This window comes from Fistularia commersonii, chromosome 5 (genome assembly GCF_037954325.1).
Source record: "Fistularia commersonii isolate RoL2024-O1a breed Wild chromosome 5, RoL_Fcom_v1.0, whole genome shotgun sequence".
Lineage (NCBI taxonomy): Eukaryota > Metazoa > Chordata > Actinopteri > Syngnathiformes > Fistulariidae > Fistularia > Fistularia commersonii.
Genome location: NC_141288.1, coordinates 20,960,051 through 20,980,743, shown reverse-complemented (window position 1 = coordinate 20,980,743; position 20,693 = coordinate 20,960,051). Strand labels below are relative to the sequence as shown.

The window sequence follows — 20,693 nt, the reverse complement described above, 5'->3', positions numbered from 1 at the left end:
CCGTCCGAATCAACCCTTAAATGCCATCGTCTGGTCGGCACGCCGTCTCCTCTGCCTCTGATTGGGAGGCTTAATCACGGGCCGGCTGCTGGTGATGACTCAGTCGAGGCCACATCCTCAGGAAGGGAAGGCCTTGTAGATTCATTAAGAATATCCAGACTGCACACACACACACACACGCACACACACACACTTCACCCCACTCTATCATATCCGCTATCTTGCTTGCTTGCTGGCCCACTAATTAAATCTCCGTACATGATACCACTCGGTAAAGGTCAGAATCCATCACAATATCATTATTCTCCGATTAAGCGCGTGTGTGTATGTGTGTGTGTGTGTGTGTGTGTGTGTGTGTGTGTGTGTGTGTGTGTGCGTGTGTGTGTATCCTCACTCTCTCTAGCTCCAAATGCTAACAAAGTTGGGCCGCTCCATTTATCCTCCCGCCTTGTTTTTGAGTGGTTATTGGGAAAGTACTTCCTCTCACAGGGGCTCCTCGAGTTACGTCGCCGATCCGTTCCCACCGGAGGACGTTTTTAGACGCGAGTCCGACCCGAGCGTGGCCCGACCGGCTCCCCCGACCCGACCTGAAGTCACGTGTGACGCAACAGAACCAGGCAATTATAGTACATGGAAATGATTGGATTGGAAACTGGAATTAAAATGAGCATAAAAGTGAGAGTGGATGTAAACAAAGCACGCCGTACCCAAAGAGCACCGAACAAACGGCGCCTATCGGCGTGTTCCTCCGCCGCGCTCGCAAACAAAATGTTCTGCGATGTTTGAATTTGAAATTTGCATGCGGGAATTGTATTTTTTACATTATTTATTGGATTACTTTGTCAAAGTCAAACAACGGGAGCTGCTGGAAAAAAATCACCAAAAGAACAGCGCTTACAACAGCTAGCGCTTCCGCCTATTCTCGTAATGGATGGACCTTTCCGAACGGAGATACGTTGCGGTCGCTCCCCAAGACGGCGTTCGGATAAAACCGTTTCCTCGTGTTTCAAATCAACTCTGACCGATCTTGATCAGGACCGGCAATCACTGTCGGGTCCAGGACCAGAGCGTTCGCTGCGTTCATGAGCGCGTTGTTGTGCCGCAACTGCTTTGAATGGGGCTTTTGTGCTAATGTGGCTAAAGAAGGCTGTTAGCCTGAGCCAGGCCCAGGTGAACTCTGGACCTCTACAGGTGGCTGCAGGGTGCACACGGATCTAAAGGTGTGTGTGTGTGTGTGTGTGTTGCTTGTAGGTGAAAGGTCATATCTGAGAACCCCGCCTTCGTTCCATTTTAAAAGATGGCTTCCTTCGCTTCCCCGTCTTTTCCAATTGTTCAATTATAAGTGCAATTTTCCAAAAGATATAAGATTATTGCCAAATACACGAAATTCATATAGATCGTTGCGTGATTGAAGAAGCCCAATAATCTAAAATCTACAGCCATTCATCAAGAATCAGTTGGATTCTGTCACATATTTGTAGTGGGTATGAAAATATTTTCTTTTTTTGTCAAACCAAGTTTCCGGATGATACCTTCGAGGCACTCGCAATGAGAAGTGAATTTCCGATCTCTCTCCATCGCTTGCATTTGAATGTGGTTTCCAAACAATCACGCCGCCTCCCCTGGTCTCCCGTTGTTACCTCAAGCTAATATTCATGATCAATGGCAGCCGCTCTGCAAAGGGTCCTGCTATTTTGCAAAATAAATGCACAAAGTATCAGGAGCCTTTATTGCTCCGTGACGTTGAAACCTGCCGAGGAGACGGCGTGATAAATCACCTTTATTCCTGGAGCGCCCGCGAAGCCCAATATACCCAAACGCTCGATGCAATATATGCAAATGTCCCGCGTTTCTCCCGCTTTGTCTCATACGGACGCGCACGACGTCGTGCACGTCCGCTCACAACGGCGCTGTCGTTGGCGCTTCATAACTATGCAGATCCGCTCAGACTGATGGCGCGTCTCACCTGAGATGTCAAGCCTCAGAAAGGCGTTTATTGCTTCCTCCAGCCTGTTGAAATGGTCTCCACTGTGCAGTTGGAGAGCGCTCACACTCCACCTGAAGCACCGGGTCGGTAGTTTCGAGCGAAGTCGGAGCGGCGCAGCGTCCGATCTCGTGGTGGTGGCTGGACATGTATGCTCTGAGCCGAGAGCCGACATGTACCGCGATCTTCTCTCGGTCTGACCAGACCCGAGGAGAGTCCAGGCGCCACCATAGGCCAGGAGGAGGAGCACAGGAGCGTGGTGGACAGGTTTGTGGAGTGGTGTGGACTGAACCACCTGCAGCTCAATGTGTCTAAGACAAAGGAGCTGGTGGTGGATTTAAGGAAACAAAGGACCCACATGAACCCGGTCACCATCAGGGGTACAGAAGTGGACACTGTGGACACCCACAAGTACCTGGGTGTCCACTTGGACACTAAACTGGACTGGACTTTGAACACCAACGCCATCTTCAAGAAGGGTCAGAGACGCCTGTTCTTCCTCAGGAGGCTCAGATCTTTCAACATCTGCAGGACCATGCTGCAGATGTTTTACCACTCGCTGGTGTCCGGCGTCATCTTCTAGCTGTTGTGTGCTGGGCGGCAGGATCAAGACAGCTGACGCCAACAGACTCAACAAGCTCATCAGGAGAGCTGGGTCTTTCCTGGGAGTGGAGCTGGAGTCTGTGGTGCAGGTGTCAGAGAAGCTCCTCAGCATCATGGAGAACGTCCATCACCCCCTGCATGGACACTGACATCCTGTCAGAGCTCTTTCAGTCGTAGACTGATACCACCGAGGAGCTCCACTGAACGCCACAGGAGGTCTTTCCTACCTGAGGCTATCAGACTTTTTAACTCCTCTTCCTTCAGCCGAAGGGAATCTTCAAATCTTTGTACTTGAGACCTTCTTAAGACGTTCTTATTCTCCGTCCGTCCTACTATTATCTATTACTGTTATGTTTTTGCTTGAAACTCCGGCACAACAATTTCCTTCGGGATAAATTAAGTTGTTCTCATCTCATCTCTTCTCATCTGACTTGACGAGGCCGAGAGATATTTGTCATCATGTTCTACAACAATGGATGCCGACCATGAAGGCCTCGGGCACCTTTTAACCAATAGCATCACCTTCTTGAGATAATTGTCTTGCTCATCATTTCATTCAACACATGTTGCTCAATGTGTGGGTTTTCTGGAAAAAAAGGACTCGGCCAGTGAAATTAAAACCCTGGAAAATAGGTCTAAATCCAGGACGAGTTCCAAGCACCAACTGAGAGAGTTAGCTCGCGGAAACGTCCCCGTTCAGATGCTAGCATGTCGAGCTTTACAGAACATCACGTTTCATTTAGCTAACGGCAATACATGCATCCATTAACACATCAAGTGTTCGGGTTAAGTCCTCTGCTCTCCGGTTGGAAGCTACCACCGATCATGTGACCTGTTTGTTCGGTCAGCTGAGCGAAACACCTCCAGTAAGATGGCGGAGGACACCGTCGGGTCCCGAACGTTGTGCTTCTTGTCACGGAGCTTCTCATCACGGGATATTACAGACCTCGCGGACCTCATCGGCTCTACCTTCGAGTAATGACTGTTTATAGAATCATGCAGCCGGTGTTTTCTCGCGGAGAAATTGAATGTTCGCCTCTCATCTTACGAGGAGCTGCGGAAACCCACTTAACCGTGGCGTAATTCTCCGGTGCCGCCAATCATCCTGGCGAGGCAGCCGTTTAGCGCAGCTGGGCGGGCGTGCGACACCGGATACCCGAGAGCGGAAGGATACAAAGAGCGGCGTTTTCCATTTGATTCCTCCATTGTCTGCGACAAGAAGGAACCTAACCCGGTTAGGAGCTAGCCGGAAAACACGTTCTCGCGCGGGGTCGGCGTACGGAAATGAATCCGGGAGGGTCGACGAGCGTGTCGTTAACGTTCTGAATCCGAGCCAACGCGGGAGAAGAGCCGTGCGACGGCGCGAGTCCAGATTAGGCCGCGCATCAGAGCGCGTTGGAGAGCGGATCCTTTTCAGTCGCCGCTAATCGCATTGAACGTGGCTCTCTTACGGCGCGGCGGACCCCGGCCGCCCCCTCTCCTTCCTCGCCACTCCGTATCTGCTGATCCCTCCTCACGGTCCAGAAGACCGCTTCCTTTGTGCCGCCGCTGCCGCCGCTGGCAGCCGGACAGGAACCCGGAGATGGATACGGCTGAGAGTGACCTGAATCTGCCTCGGCGCCTGGCCGCCGTCCAAACGCCCAGACTTTTGTTCTCTCGCCCCTCTGTCTTTTCTCTCGGTCTCTCGGTACGCTCCGGGACGCCGGCCGATATCCTTGGCAGACCCGGGCCGGGACGCTTACGTACCACTTAAAAACACACACGCTGGAAATATGTCGGAAAACCCATGAGAACCAGCTGAAAATAGCGCGATAAGGAAAACGTCCAAATTGTTGGTTTAGTCTGAAGATCTGGATTCCCAGGATGCTGGCAGAACATCACTGCACGCTGGTGCGCCGCTCCTTCAGATGGACCCAGATAGCAGCAGTGTTCTGCACAGAGGTTTAGGAGTTTGATGAGTTTTAAAAATATTCACACAAATATTGACACAATCTCAAAAGCAGCTTCGCTTCAGACGTCTGAAGGAACGGCCCAGGAACTGGTTCCTGTCTGGTGCCATCAGAATGCACCGTTCTCCTGCCCTGGTTCAGTCCAAGACAGAACAGCATCGAGGCACCTCAAACATCTCTGACTGAGGCACCTCCTGCATCTGGACACACTAAATCACCCCCATCATCTCTAAGTGAGGCCCTTCAAACATCTCAGAGGCACCTCCTGCATCTAAATACACTAAATAACAATCAACATCTAACTGAGGCACCGTCATCATCTCCAACCGAGGCACCTCCTGCATCTGGACACACTAAATCACCTCCATCATCTCTAAGTGAGGCCCCTCAAACATCTTGGAGGCATCTCCTGCATCTCACTAGACCTCTAACTGAGGCACCTCCTGCATCTCTGAGGCACCACCATCATCTGTAAGTGCACAGCTGCACCTACGACCCATCCGACTGCAGTCATGCAGGTCCAGCGTCTCCTTTTGCATGGAGGCTCCTCCAACATCTCCAGCTGCCCCGATGCTCCTCCCTCATGTCTCTGGGCTGCAGGTGCCTCGGACGTCTCCAGCCCTCCATCCCGTCATATTCAAACATCTCTGTCACACACACACACACACACATACTGTATACACGTATATTTAAAATCCAGGAGTGTATTTTTAGTCATCTCATTGTGTGCACGTCAAGTCAAGATCTTTATTGCCGTACGTGCACGTACACACCGGGAGATAGTTGTTTTTTTTCCTGTGCGAGCCTCCCAGTTGGAAATATAAAGACAGGTGGAAGTGCAGAATATATCCCATAATAAATACTAATGTACGGCTAAAGTCGAGTAATAAAGTCCTGGATTTTACATATTTTTTTCCCAGCTGGTAATTTAAGTGTCTGAATCCATATATATAACTTATGTGCATCCCATTCTATAAATATATATTTTATATCCATCTCATTCTGTGCATATATGTATCCTCAGTTTATAAGTCAAGTTAATCACCCATCACATTAAGTGTGTATATTTAACCTTCTCCAGGCAGATGTTGCAGATTTGCGACAGCCAAATATCAGATTTTTCCTGCAACTACAACTTAATTTGAGCCTGAGAGGGTTAATGACGTCACATTTTAATGTATTTTTCATGGCCATCTCATTCTACATGTTTACATATATCTTTCATATTTATTCCTAGTGTGTAAATTAAGTCAATTACCCATCTTGATCGGTGTATACATATATTACATCCATCTCATCCTGTATATGTGTTTATTCCCTCCCGGTGTGTTAAGTTAATTACGCATCTCATTCTGCATACATGTTTTATAACCATCACATTATGTGTATATATATTTAAAATACATCTCATTCTCTGCATATATTAATGTCCCGGTGGATCCCAAGTTAATTCAATTGTGCGTCGTGAAATATCCACCGGAGGAAATATACTATCTATCTATCTATCTATCTATCTATCTATCTATCTATCTATCTATCTATCTATCTATCTATCTATCTATCTATCTATCTATCTATCTATCTATCTATCTATCTATCTATCTATCTATCTATCTATCTATCTATCTATCTATCTATCTATCTATCTATCTATCTATCTATCTATCTATCTATCTATCTATCTATCTATCTATCTATCTATCTATCTATCTATCTATCTATCTATCTATCTATCTATCTATCTATCTAAATAAGCTGGCTTTGAGATAAGTGTGTATAACAAGCTCAAGCTGTCAGGTTCTGTTTAAAAAAGTAATTATTTCCCATTAGAAGTCGCTGCTTTCCTGATAAAGTGCAGGGAAATGTTTTATTTTTAGGGTTTAGCGCCGCGCCGGTCGTCCGTCCGTCCCCAGGATCGCTGCCAGGAACGGCGACCTCATCCAGTTGCCGCTAATTTGCCAATGAAGGGTTTTTTTTCCTGAGAGGACGAGAGTCTCCGTCGCCGTCCCGCCACCTTGATTAGCAATTAATATGAAGCGATGAGACATTTATCGGAGCCTCGAGCTGAGAAGGCGGGCGGGTCGAGGGTGAAGAATTCAACCTCGCTGCTACAAGCTGGCCGCCGTACCCGGCTACGGAGCTCCAAAAGACGCCGCCGTGCGTTTCCTGAAGGTGGGACGACTCGGAGGGATTTCCAATTACAGGAGCCACTTCTTGCTCTTTGAAAAGTAATTGCTCTTGAGGGAAGTGTCACTTTTTACATCTTTTGAGGAAGCATTCAACAATCCTCTGCCGGAGCCTCTGGAGGATGTGATCTTTGCAAAGACGGCGTTGCGTTTGAACCGGCGGCGGCGGCGGCGGCGGCTCGTGGCGCGGAAAGACGGCTCGCTAATGAAGACAATGGCTCGCTCTTGGTTTTTGGATTTTAGCCGAGCAGCTTTTTCCCAAAACAACAATCTGTAGACCAGGTCGTCTGTGGAGGTTCTCGGTCCTCCAGGTCACGGTGGATTCTTGTGGAAATCTTGTCGTCGGAACTGGACTTGAATTTGTTCACGTGAAGACGTTTCATCCCGGAGGCTTCTTCTCAGTTGACTGACCTGTGGGGAGTTTCCAAATAGAACCGCCTATACAACTTCCTTTTCATGGAAAGATCCGGCATCAGAACCAGCTCCAGGTGCCTTCCACCCGAGCTGCAGTCCATGACATCCGACAGGTTTCACTTCTTTCAGCTTCACCTTTTCACATTCCAGTCCAGCTCATCCCAAAAGGTTGCTCTTCCAATGAACAACAACCCCGTTAGCATGATAGCTTAGCTTCTGCACAGCAACTATACCGCTTACACAACAAGACACCATAACTTAGACCCGCCCAAAAACCTGGCAGTTATATCGGGAAACTCCCTAGAAGTGAAGAAGCCTTCAGGACGAGGGCCGAACCCTGTTTCCAGTTGCCACGACGAGAAGATCTCCATCCGAACGTAGACCAGGTTCTCCGCTCATCTCAAGCTCCTGGGAAACATCGGTCAGCTCAGCAAATAGAAACGGATGAGAAATGTCGTCTTTAGTTACACGAGCGTGAACGGCATCTACATAATGTCCTTGCCGCGACCCTCTGGGCGCAGGATGTGGTCCTCATCCAGATCCACCTCGCCATCGGTCATCAGCGGCCGCTCTGGAGCCTCCGGCCGCCTCGCTCCCATTTGTCAAATTTACATCTGTCCACCTCTTGGCTCGAGTCTTTGACTTTCAGCGATACCCGGCAAGGCGAGAGGCCTCGCGGGGCAGAAGCTCAACACCTCGGAAGGTTGAGGGCAGCAGAAAGAACGCGTGGATGTTCTCTGAACGGTGAAGCTCGGCACAAATCGGCCGTGAAATTGTGGAATGCCGTGACGGTAAGACATGAAACCCAACATTTTATGGCAGGAGCTTGAGTTTAAAGTCGGCGTGGAGTGAAAGAATAATTCTACGTCTCCCGGTTTCCCGTCTGGCAGCCGCTTCGTGAAGAAGCGTCACGTTATTTTGAATCATTTTGCATCTTATTTTTGAGTCGCGTCGCCGGCGTTCTCTGCTCGTCACTTTGGGAGGCGTTCGGGAATCGTCTCTACTCGATGTTCCTCATGCCGTATGACGGCTGGCATGTGAAGGTTCTTTCACTCTTATCTCACAGTGCTTCTCTAAAATGCTAAACTGACAACGCCGACATTCATTCGTGATCATCGTGTAGGGGCGGAGCCTATCGGGCGAGGGGCGGGGCCTCCCTGCAGCGGCCCGTCACACACCCGTCACCCTCTCGTTCGTAAACACACCGTATTGTCCAAAGTACAAGTCGCACCAGCCAGGCATCATGAAGAAGAAAAAAAAAACACATATATACGTCTCACGGGACTACGAGTCGTGTTTTATTCATTTATTTTAGAAAATCAGAGACTAAGATCAGACGTTTCACCTTGAAAGTTATGGTAATAACAACAGAAAGGAGAACGACGGGCCCGATAGGTGTCTGCTATCTTATTCTGATAACTAGTTCACCAAACTCTCCATCTCACTCCAAATCCATCGAAATCCTCATTCTGAGTAACTACGCCGACTCTGGTTCGCTTTTTTTGTTTTCTTTATTGCAGTTAGAGTATTGCTTTTCGCCGGTCCCTCACCAGTTTCTCGCTAAGTCAAAAAGTTGTTTCTACTGCGGCAGATACTGGCATGCAAACAAACATGAAAATATATGTTGATTTTTATAAATGACACATTATTGTTGGATATTATTGTTTATAAATATGCATTTCCTGCAAGGGATTAATAAAATGCAATAAAGATAAAAAAAAGAAAATGTTAAAAAAGAATTATTTAATATAGGAGTCGCATGATCAGCCAAACCATGAAAAAAAATGCGGTGCAAGTGTTCACCGTCTCACTGACACTTCATATGGAACACAACAAAATTAGAAAATTTAAATATAGACACACGCCTGGACATCGCAGGGCCTCCGATGAACCTCCTGCATGTGTTTGGAACCCGGAGAACCCGGAGGAACCCCAGGCGGTGAAGGACATAGACGCTGTGAACATGAAGGCCACCGACGGGGAACCGACCGCGGACCTTCTCGCTGTGACGTGGAAGCACCACAATAGAGACATGTTTTCTTTCCATTAAAAAATAAAAAAGGAAGGAATTAATAAGAACGTTGATGAAGAGTCTGCGCTCCCCTCTTTCCGGTAACTCTGCGGCCGAATCATAATGTGACACTAACCCGTCTTTCTTCTCCCCCGCCGCCGCCGCCGCAGCTCCTGACCATCGACGACGACTTCTGCGGCCTGGACATGAACGCGCCGCTGGGCGTGTCGGAGATGGTTTGGGGGAAGCCTCTCTTCTCGGACAACGTGGACAAAATGACCTCCGTGGTCGCCTACGTCTACAAGAACCACTCGCTGGTCTTCGTGGGCACCAAGAGCGGGCGAGTCAAGAAGGTAAGACAGCTGAGGATTTGGTTTCCGGCCTTCTGGATGTGGAGTAGCTGCGGGGGGGGATGGAGGCGGATTGACTTTCAGTCAAACAAGCTGAGTCGGCCGTATTCGCAGGAGGAAGAGGTGTGTGTGTGTGTGTGTGTGCATGAAAGAGATAGATGGAGAAAGGCAAGGATGGAATTGGAGAGTGTTTGGAGTGAAGGCGGGTGCAGGAGAGCCCCTGCGGAGGGTTTGATTCCTCCAGCCAAGCCTATCTGGTATCTCTCGGCACCCTGATATGTGGAGTATCCGCTGTGCTTCCCCTTCGCCGTCGACTCCTCCGAGGGAAAGGATGCGATGCGAGTCAGCAGGTTGCGGGACTCGTCGGGCGGCGCCGATCGGCACGTCCACAAAATCGATCGTTTTCTCATCCGTTTCCTCCGGCGCGGGATCGGACGACGAACGCTTTCAGACATTTTTACCAGACGTTTCAGAAAAAAGACCTTTTTTTTTTTTTTTTTGTTTTCCCTGCTCCGTCTGGCGGGGCTTCCTTTTCAAGCGTCTTCGGCCAAAAGTCGTTCCTCCCTTGAGAAACACGTCACGCTCTTCGTAACGTCCAACCTTCTTGGCTAAGCTAGATTTTTCCCCTCCCGGCTGAACAGCCCTGGATAAGCCTGGTTTTTGGTATGTTTCGGCCTCCACCTTAGGCGCCCCCGTGCTCCCCCCGCTGCGTGGAAGGCTTTTCAGGGCTAATGGGATGATGCAGTGCTGCTAGGTGCGATAGACGCTCCGTGGCCCGAGTGCTTTTACCTCCCCGTAAACACACACACACACACACACACACAGACACACACAGATTGCAAGGCCGTGGCTGAGACTAATTGTGGGGGCGGCGAGGCCGACGGGTTCGGGGAGGCTGGGGAAGGTCGAGCCGCGGGAGGGAAAATCAGACCGAGATAGAATGCAGGATGTAGGGTTTGTGTTTCCACCTCACAGCCAGAAGGTCCATGTTCTCCCCGTGTCTGCTGGGGTTCCTTCACGTTCCTCCCGCAAGCCAAGAAACATGCACGTCTCCATGTGATTTCATTGGGCTGAGAAAGACCACGTCACTGGAAGTGGCATCTTGGGCGGCAGCGTTTGTGTTTCCACCTCACAGCCAGAAGGTTTCTGTTTGGTGGCCTTTGTTTGGGGGTCTCCATGTTCTCCCCGTATCTGCGTGGGGTTCCTCCAGGTTCCTCCCGTATGCAGGAGCTTCACCGGAGACCTTCAGCGGCCCAGACACGTGAATGGCCACGTGTCTCGTATGTCATGTGACCGAGCGAATGAATGGCTGAACGTGACAGAGAGGACGGTCGTGGGCCCTACGATGGTCCGGGGCGTATCTCCAAAGCGAGCGGAGATACGTGACCCCCCCGTGACCCCGAGTGCAGGACGGGCCATCCAGATAATGAATGAGTGAATGACGGAAGGGGTGGCGTCAAGAGCGGCAAAGGTGAGCAAAAGTCCACGGCGAACTGAAGACCGACTCCTTCTCTTTCCGTTCTCTGACGCTTCTTTGTCGGCGGAGTGGTTTCGGGCTGCTTCCGCAACGTCGGAGCAGAGAGTGCTCACACACACACACACACACACACACATATACACACACGCTCACTCAGCAGGGATCCATCATTATTGTTTATCTCCAGGGTAACCGTGGAAAAACCCACATTTTCGCTACTCGGACGGATTCTGTGTGCATTACTTCGGCGTTGCTTTCACTCAAAGTTGACGTTAATTGGAACACGTGGCGATTCATGCCGCGGGCACGAGCGTCAAAACGCACACACACACACACAAACACACACACACACGCTCGATTACGGGCCGATCTCCCCTCCTATGTACATAGTAGCCCTCCCCTGTCATTAAGCGTATACCATTAGATGACATCACTGGCAATAAAAGACAACAGCACAACAATAAAAGGCCCGAGCATCAGTCCACCTCCTCTATCAGTGACTTTATAACCCCTCCGCTAATGGATTTTGATTTATACGCACTCCTCCACCTTCCCCCGCTTCATCTCCAACTCCCCGTCCTCCATCGCATTCTTACTCTTTTATTTACGGCGCAGTGACTAACACATCAATCTGTGTAAATAAGCATTACAGTAAAAAAAAAAAAAAAAAAAAGGAAAGCGGACGGGATTTAACGCGCCGATGTGAGCGAACCGTCGAGTGTTTACAGGCAAACATTTATGACATCATGAATTCGGGTCGGCCGGGAATCCGGCTGACTTACATTGGGCTCGCTTGTTAAAATTGTTTTATGTAAAGGGGAGTTCATATACAAGTCTGCCGGAGAGACTTATAAATACCGACCAGGACTCGGTCGTGTTTCCAAACCGTACCGACGACCGGAAATATACCTCGACCCCGAGGAGCGATCAATAAATCACGCTCCCTAATGAGGAGCGTCTCGTGAGGTGGAGGTGAGCCCTGCAAAGATAGAGTACAAGAGTGCCAGCGGAGATGAAGAAGGTGGAGCAGTTCAAGTACTGAGGGTCATCAGTGATGGAGAAGGTGGAGAAGAGGTGGAGAGATGTGTGAAAGCAGGTTGGAGCGGCTGGAGAAAAGTGTTAGAGGTGATAAAAGAGTGTTAACTAGAACCATGTCTGTTTTGGAGACTCTGAGAAGAAGACATGAGGCAGAGGTGAAGATGTGGAGGCTCCTCTTTGGGCGCGAGGAGGACGGAGAGGATCGGCAAGGAGGCCATCCCAGGGACAGCGGATGGTAGATGCTCTGGAGATCAGGTCACACCCAGATGGTTTGGACATGGATGTTGGAGCTGCTGGGCAGGCGGTCCAGATGAAGGCCAGAGAGGAGGTTTAGGAAGCAAGAAGTCTGGTTGGTGTGCGAGGAGAAGGTTGGATGGAGACCAGGTGACTGGCCGTGGCTAAAGGAAAAGAGAAAGAGCTAATAAGGACTTTGGTCAACTCTTTCAGGGCGCAGCTTCTGTGATGGCAGATACTGCTTTTGGCATCTCCAGGTATGAGCTGAAGGTCACCCGTGGTGACTGGATGCGACAGCTTTGGCGGTCAGGATAAACTCAGAGATGGACAAATCAACGTTCTACTCCAAAATTAATAGGTCCAAATGGTTGTCAAACATTTCCCCGAGCATACAAGTTTCCCCAAGCATACAAGTTGTCCCAAGCATACAAGTAGTCTCAAGAATTTGTCAGAAAACCTTCCTGTTAGCCGTGACCTCCTGCCCCAGGCCTCGCTCTGATACCTCCTCACTTGTTTCGTCGTATTCTTTTAGGTCGCTCACAGAGGAATAAACTCCCTGGTAAGAAGAACCGGACTAAATCGATGATTCACTTCCACGTCCTGAAAATCGTCCCCTCCTATCTAATCAGGACAGATTCAGTAATTTCCTCATGCTACGCGGGCTAGCTTCTCTTTAAGCACCTGTTATAGGTCGTTTCAAATTGTCCACCGGAAATGATAACTAAGGACCTGGAAGCGGCGCACAATGGGAATACTTAGGAGGTAAGTGCGATGGCATTAAGATGAAAGGGTTTTCTCTAAAACATCCCGAGGAAATTCTCTCGGTGACTTTTAACGGCTTAATACTCGGGAAAATTTGGCGATGCGGTGGAAGCGGACCTCGGCGCACACACTTCCTTGGCCTTCTGACGTATCTCAGAAGAAGCGAACCCGCACACACCTTTCATTTCCAGCGGTTCATCTGAATCAAAGAGCCTCCTCGCTCTCCGACACAATTTCCCCTCCTCGCCTCTCCGTCCTTTGCCCCCCTCCTCCACGTCCACCTCTGTTTGCCCTCTACTCATAATTTCCCTTCCCTTCATCTGGCTCCCTCCCTCCCTCCGTCTGTCTCTGGCTGAGTGGAGTCGCAGCGAGAGGCGCTCTTTGATGGCCGCCTCCCGCCATTGGAAGTGAATGAAGCATATGGCCTCCGACGGCCCGTCCGCCGTCCAGCTCCGGTGCGCGTCGGTCTGTAGCTTAAGACGGAGATGGAGATGCGGTGGGGATAAAAGGCTGCGACTGGGCAAGGTTTAAACCCATTTACTCCGGGTCAGTGCACCGCAGCAGGTCAAGGGGAAAGCCTTGACCCCCTGTGGGCTTTGGTTTCGTTCATGGTCATCTGGTCACGCCAAACATTAGCATGCGCCGCGCGCGCCTGCGCGGACACGTATGCGTGATATCGGGCGCGCCGGGAAGCACCGGTGCCCATTTAATTTGGCTCACGAGCCTTTGTTCCTGGAAGGAAGCTGACCGGTTGGCTCCGACTGAAGACGGGGGCCATGGATTGAAACCGTGGAGAGAAAAAAAAAGCAGGAAGTGAAGAGATTGAGGGCCGCCTGCAGAGGTGCTAATGCACCTCCCCAATGTTCCTCCCGGTGGGGGAGTATTAACACTCAATACAATGAGCAGCTAACCTTGAAGTTGACAGAGGCTCAAAAATGAGCAGATCTTGGTCGGTGAGGTCGAAGAGCCGGAGGTGGACGTGTGTGTCCATGATGCAGAGCGGGGTGTGTGTGTGATGTGCCGCTAAAGGAGGCCTCTGCTAAAGCAGACCCGTGTGTTACTTGGTGTGCCAGAATACAGCAAAAGAGTGAAGCCCCATTTGTTCTGAGCCTTCGGCGGTATTTAGCCGACTGGAAAGAGCGAGGCGCTTCGGTCACCCCTTAAACAACGGCCAACGCTGCCGGATCTGTTGGAAAAGGAGGAGGGCGGAGAATTTGGGAGGCTGTAATTTTGCAGAGCTCCGGTACGATACCTTGTGGAGGTGAGGAGCGTGAAAAGACGCTGTTCTCAGAGCTGTCAAGCTCCAGTTTGGTTCCAGGAACCGCCCGTCCTCCAGGGGCACCTTTCAGCTTTGTGCTCCCTCAGGCTGAGAAGACACCGCGGTGTGATGCTAGCGCCGCGCTCAGAAACAAACCTGCCAAGAAGAGGAGGAGGCCGACATGAACACCATGGAAGTGAAGCTGCCACAGCGTTCGTGGAGTCATAACCGTGCACCATCAGATGGTGTGAAGAACCCCGTTAGCCGTTAGCGAACTTATTGTGGACAAACTGTAGATGCTCCTCTGCGAGCCCTGGAAACCCTGCAGAGGCGTGGCAGGTCAGAAGACCATGGACCTCTTTGACACTCTATTTCTGACTGCTTCCCTCCATTTTGTCCAAAGAAAACATCTGAGCAGTGACCCAGGTTGGTTTTAAAAATAGCGCTTAGCGGTAAACAAGAAGTATCCGGTCATGGGTGAGTTCCACCAATCACCTATGAGTTCAGAGGAGGGGCTAAGATTCTTCTAGAAGCTGAAGGTCCATGGTTCCTCCACTGCAAAAAGTTCCTCCAGAGAGAAGAGGGCTGATGCTCGAGATGCAACCGTGGTTTGTTATCTGTCTGCTGCTGGAATGAGTGAATGTCGGCTCACTCCTGCCGTGAAGGGGTTTATGGTTGTTGTTGAAAAGGTGGAATTCTTTTGACTCCACCGCCATCAGTTTCTCAACTCTGCAGCAGAAGCAATCTCTGCTTCCTCTCCTCAAGACACGCCATTTGTCTTCCGCAGCCTCCTCGGACAAAACGCAACGTGAGCCTGTGAGATAAAGCGTCCCGTTACAAGTTTTCAAACAAGTATCCTCGGGTGGAAGTACTCCATTACTTGGATGAAACGTAACCAGTAAATGTGAGACACCTTCCAATTTTCCCCGACATCTTTCTCGGATTGAGTTTCACAACCGGCGCTTTCCTTTATTTACAGCTGAACTCCTTCAGTTATTTACGAGTATTTCCCTTTGAATGCATTACATTATCGCCGTCCGATAAACAAACGGGGCTAATTCCGCAACTAGCCTGCCGCGTTAGCGACACTTGCTAATGGACGGATAGATCTGCGCACGTAGACGTGCGTGGGGACGCCTATGTGAGAAATGTGTTGCTCCGGACCAGTCCTGTAGGTTTTGAAGGGTTGATCGTGTCCTACGTGTGTGTGTGTGTGTGTGTGAGAGTGTATGACGGGTTGGTTAGCCCCAGATGCAGATTATTGAAATGGGCTGAGCTGAGCCGTGGTCAGTGGAGCAGAGGATTAACTGCTTAGAGCTAATGATGAAATATGCTGTAGGATGTGTAGGCATTGTGTGTGTGTGTGTGTGTGTGTGTGTGTGTCATTGTGGAATGATTTAAAATAATACACTCACCTTGTAATGCAATAAACACAACACTCTGGGAGGCAGGTGCGGTTGTGTGGCGGTCCAGACTGCTGCTGGATCCAGTTAGTATTCCCAGAATGTCAGTGTAGCCATACATTAAGTATTCCTCAGCAGCCCTGCTAAGTTGCTTCGGCGCTTTGTGTGTGTGTGTGTGTGTGTGTGTGTGTGTGTGTGTGTGTGTGTGTGTGTGTGTTGCTGCTTCCACGCCAGCTAATGCAGTAGCACACACTAAAGCATGCAACCTCGGTAGCGGGTTGCCATGGTAGCACAGGATGTTCCTCACACATAGGGCTGGATGTATACAGGGGGATCAATTCAGCCGGATATCTGAGAGCAGACTGTGAGACATATCGCGTGGATTCCTGGAGGCTGGGGGGGGTTTTGGCGGCGAAAATGTGAAAACATTAGGTTTTGAGACAAACAGATCGAGCGTGCTGTCGACGTGGCGCCGGTGACGGCGGGCAGGTGTCGCGTGTCGGGCTCAATTCACGCCGTTTAAACGGCCGGTCGGACACACAACAGGACGGCCTTCCTGTCGAGCGGCGGCGTTTAACGCTGTCCGTCGCTGAGAAGGAAAGGTTCGGGTGGCGAGAACACCCGCGACTCTCGTTTCATGCCAAAACTATTTCGTCCGACTTCTGTCGTGCCGTTTAATGGCGTCCCTGCTCAAGTTTGCGTACGTTGGTTTACATCTTTGGAATCGACTCCGCTGTGTTTGAACAGCTCCACGGGACGCCATCTGTACGTGTTAGCACAGTCATTCGTTCATTATTCATGCCGCTCATCCTGGAGCCCGTCCCGGCTGCCATTGGACGAGAGGCAGCGTTCACGCCGAACCCGCTGGATCGCGGCGACGCATGGAGACACATGCAAGCGTTCGCCCTCTCATTCGCCGATTCAAGGTCTCCAATGAACATCTTGTCAAGAAGCAAAAAGATACAGGAGGTTCTGTTATGGTAAAGGATAGCAAACATACAAACGCACGCCGCTTTACCGCCAAGCGTGCACGCTCGTGCACACCGTCCCCCGACGTCCGCGGGGATCTCGTGACTTTGGTGTCTAAGATGATGGATTTTTACCGTTTCCAATGTTTCTGCGCGTGAAACGGCGGATGAAGCGCCGCAGAACGAGAGGGGCGACGGTGGAAATCATGGGAGGAGAAGAAACGGCGGACGCTGCGGAGTCGCAGAGGACCGAGGAAGGGGAAGTCTGACGGGAGCAGAGGGCGAGGGCGGCGAAATGGAGTTTGATGTTCATTTTACTCTTGTGAGTCTGCAGCTGTTAAGAAAAGTACCAGTGTATGGCAGCCTATTGAGCTGTGAAAGATTGGAGTGGCCACTGTGAGTGTGTTTGTGTGTGTGTGTGTGTGTGTGTGTGTGTGTGTGTGTGTGTGTGAGAGCCATGCTGAAAGCTTGTAGAGGAGCCGCAAAGGGAAAAGATGACTAACTTTAGTCCCATCTTTCTTGTTCACCGGCGGTTTGAACTGCAGTTGACTCGGATGCGTTTTTCAGGCGGGGCCGGGCGCTCGGAGAGGATTAGTCAAGGTCTGGGGACGCGCGAGACGACGGGAGGCTGCGCTTTGATCAGAATTATAATTGTAAATACGTACTCCAGTCGTCGCTTCATCTTGTCTTTCGGCCCAGAAGCAGAATTTCTTTTGCGCTGATGTTTTTGTCATGTGTTCGTATTTGTACTTTGACAGCGTGTCGTGCGGTGAGGTCCGGGGCTGGCGAGGCAGCGGCTTCATCGGGAGCGCCCCCTAACATGAGGCGGGGGAACTGCGCGCCTCACTTTGTGGCTCTTGGCGGCCGTTTTCTGATCGGAACTACTAACACACATACGGTTGTTGACAAATTGGAAATGTAGATCATCCAGGAAAAGTGTTTAATCTTTTTAATAGTGACATACAGAGAGACGGCAACCCGGTGTCAGAGCAGAGCATGCTAGCAGTCAGCCGTCATTGAGGCTCGGCCTCGACGCGCATATTTGAACAGTAAATGTGAAAATCCAGCCATTTAAAGAAATGAAAAATAACTTTACAGTACAACTCACTGATAAGTTGAACCATTTCTGTCTGATTTTCAAAAGGCCTTTTTTTTCTCTCCAAGATTGGCAAGTGAGGCACGGCCTCTGCTGCCTCACCTCACCTGACGGCACCTCATTGTAGCCTCGGGCTAATATGAAGCAGCTGATGCGGGGGTGATGGTTATTTTGACCTCACCATATGAGATTTCAACCATCCACATCATGAGCTACCAGGTGCTGGTTCTAGAAAGCTCAACAGTATTTTGTTTGAACTGTTGCCGCCTCTGGAGCTCCTAGAATCACACAGGGAGGAAGTGAACTTATGAAAACCAATGGTATCTGAAATCCAGACGGATGATAGCGATCGCCACAGACCGACCACCATGTTTATTGTGGACCGGCTGAGGAGGGGGGTTGGGGGCAGAAGGACGTCACCAGCGTGGCACAAATAGTCAGGATCTTCTTGTGTAAACTAGGTCAGGCGTCAAAGGTGACCCAGGAGACGCGCCGCGGTGACACAGGGAAGCAGGTAGATGAAATACAACAGGACTGCTGAACACAGACAGGAAGCAGCAGCACACCTGAGACAAACGGCAAACCTGCAAGGGCAGGAGAAACACCGGCAGCAGAGGAAAAACAGCAGACTTTGGGGATGAAGGTTCACGTAGATGAGATGCAACCGTCTCACGCAGATAAAAACAACCATCCTTTGCGATTCGTGCGAAGAAAAACCGTCTCGCTCGGTTGTATTTACGTTCCCTCCTTGACTCGTCCGTCGAGTGCACCGCATTAGCACTTGGCTACAAGATTAGCATCATAATCGCGATTACCGTTGAGCCGACGTGCAGAAGCACGCCGACGCGAACGTCCGGCGTCACGCGTTTTCAGCAGCGCGTCCGCGAACACGTTTACGGGCTTTTAGTCGTGTCGGAGGCGGGTGGACGTTTTAAGATTCCCCCTCCCTCGAGGTGCCGTGTGTTTTCCGTGCATCGAATTATCAGTCCTGTGCTCCGGAGCGTGGAGGCGCTATGGAAAATATTCATGGTCGCCGTGCCCCCCTTGCACAATTAATTTAATATTATTTGATAATACTCTCATATTGGCATTTGCCTGGGTGGGGAGTGTCGGGCCGCCGCATGGATATTGCTAATTCGCGCTCCGGAGGAGGAGGATCGATAGCGTGTCTGGCTGCTAATCACGCAGGGTTTCCTCAGCAGCTCCACGGGATGAACTCCCAGCGTCGTTTTCCCCGTCGTCGCCTCCCACCGGCTTATATACCGGCGTAGAAAACGAATGCTCTTTCTAGTCTGTTAGCAGAGTGATTTAATAAAGCCGTGCTTTTTTTTTTTTTTTTTTTATACAATAATCTCTCATTTACATAAATTGACCAGATTAAAGCTAATATAAATAATCAGCCGTGCAAAAGATGGGTTGCAGCTTGATGACGAGTTACCTCGCTGCTGTTTATGGCACCGCGCTGCACGCATACATAAAAAAAAGATATGCATATACTGATATATATCTTTACATCAGACAAAAAGTCATTAATAATGCAAGGTTTCCTCTCTGGCCTCCACCACTATTCATTACAGTCAACTTTGCATTTTCCTGCTCGACCCAGTAGCCATGAAAACACAACTTCTCAGGAGTGTATTCATGGGCGTTCTCTCTCCGGCCTCTCAGGATCTCTTTCATCAATATCACCTTGCACTTGTAGTAAGTAGCGCGACTCCTTTTTAGCTATTTATCAGTTCTGCAGTTTGTGTTTGTCTTCCATGTGTGTGTGTGTGTGTGTGGAGCTATTCAGGACACACAACCGCAGGTGAGCCCCCCCCCCCCCCCCCACGTATGTTGGGAGCCAATCACTGCACAACGTTGGTCTCTCGGGGCATTTTTTTCTTTCCCTTCTCTTCCTCCCTATGCAGTGAACAGTTTGCCTCACAACTGGGTCACCCCCCCCCCCCCCCCCGCCCCAGTGAACACTACCAGGCAGACAGGAAGTAATAGCTCAGCTGCTCCGTGGGCTGATCCAGAGCTCGCTGTGGATCCTCTCAGACGTTTGGAGTTTGAAGAAGAAACTGCACATGCATGACGCGCTTCCACGTCTTTGTTTTTTCAGCGTCCGATCTGGTGAAGAATCTCGCAGCGTGGGTTTCTCGTGTTTTGTTTGATTGTTTGTTTTATCTTATTTGGACGGGTGGTGTCACCGGGCTGCGCTTCAGATCGCTCCGACTCGCCCCTTGCACAGAAACCGGCGTAAACACCCGTAATCTGCATCTACCTGCTTGCAGGACTCCAGAGTGCACGTGAGCACCGAGGCTGCCGTCTAGATACAGTGACGGACCGTCTGGAAAAGGGAAGAACGCGGAAGGAACGGATGGTTGTAAAAAGCCGCGCGCCAAAAATAAAGATACTTTATAGTACGTATAGTTCGCAAAAGTTATTTCCCCATGAGTCTCTTCTTCAAATGCTGACCAGAGAAATGTGTTAACCTCTTCCCATTTCCCATTCACATCATCCAACGTTAACGTTTGCTCGGAACATCATGCGGAAATCCAATGTGTGTGTGTGTGTGTGTGTGTGCTTTTTCAATAACGCAGCTCAAACTTGCAGATTTCTCTTCTCCACAACATCTCGCTTTGAGTCCTCCTGGGTGGTTTGCACGATTTCCATGATTGCGTCTGGAGCAGGGTGCTATCTCCACTCCTGCTTCATTAGCAAGAAAGCTCCTCCCTGCACGATTTTGTGAGAAAGCACCTGCGGCTTGTTTAACATGGGCTGATATGAAAGCCGTGCGTGTGTGTGTGTGTGTGTGTGTGTGTGTGTGTACAATTTTATTGGGGACTAAATCCCAACTCTGAATCTGCCCCCCCTCCTGGCTCGGAGTTGGTCGGCCCAGCTTTTGCTCCCGACGAGTAATCAACTTGGGCGCTCTCATTAAATCTAAGCTCTTTGCACAGAGAGCAGGAAGCTTA

At 50.1% G+C, this 20,693-nt stretch overlaps 1 protein-coding gene across 1 annotated transcript in view; it reads left to right on the top strand.

Annotated features, from left to right (window-relative positions):
- plxna4 (plexin A4) overlaps positions 1-20,693 on the top strand; it is a 238,610-nt gene that overhangs the window by 30,596 nt on the left and 187,321 nt on the right. Inside the window, exon 3 of the mRNA XM_086147306.1 lies at positions 9,318-9,500. Within this exon, the coding sequence (XP_086003432.1) occupies positions 9,318-9,500 (183 nt within the window). The remainder of the gene's footprint in view (positions 1-9,317; positions 9,501-20,693) is intronic.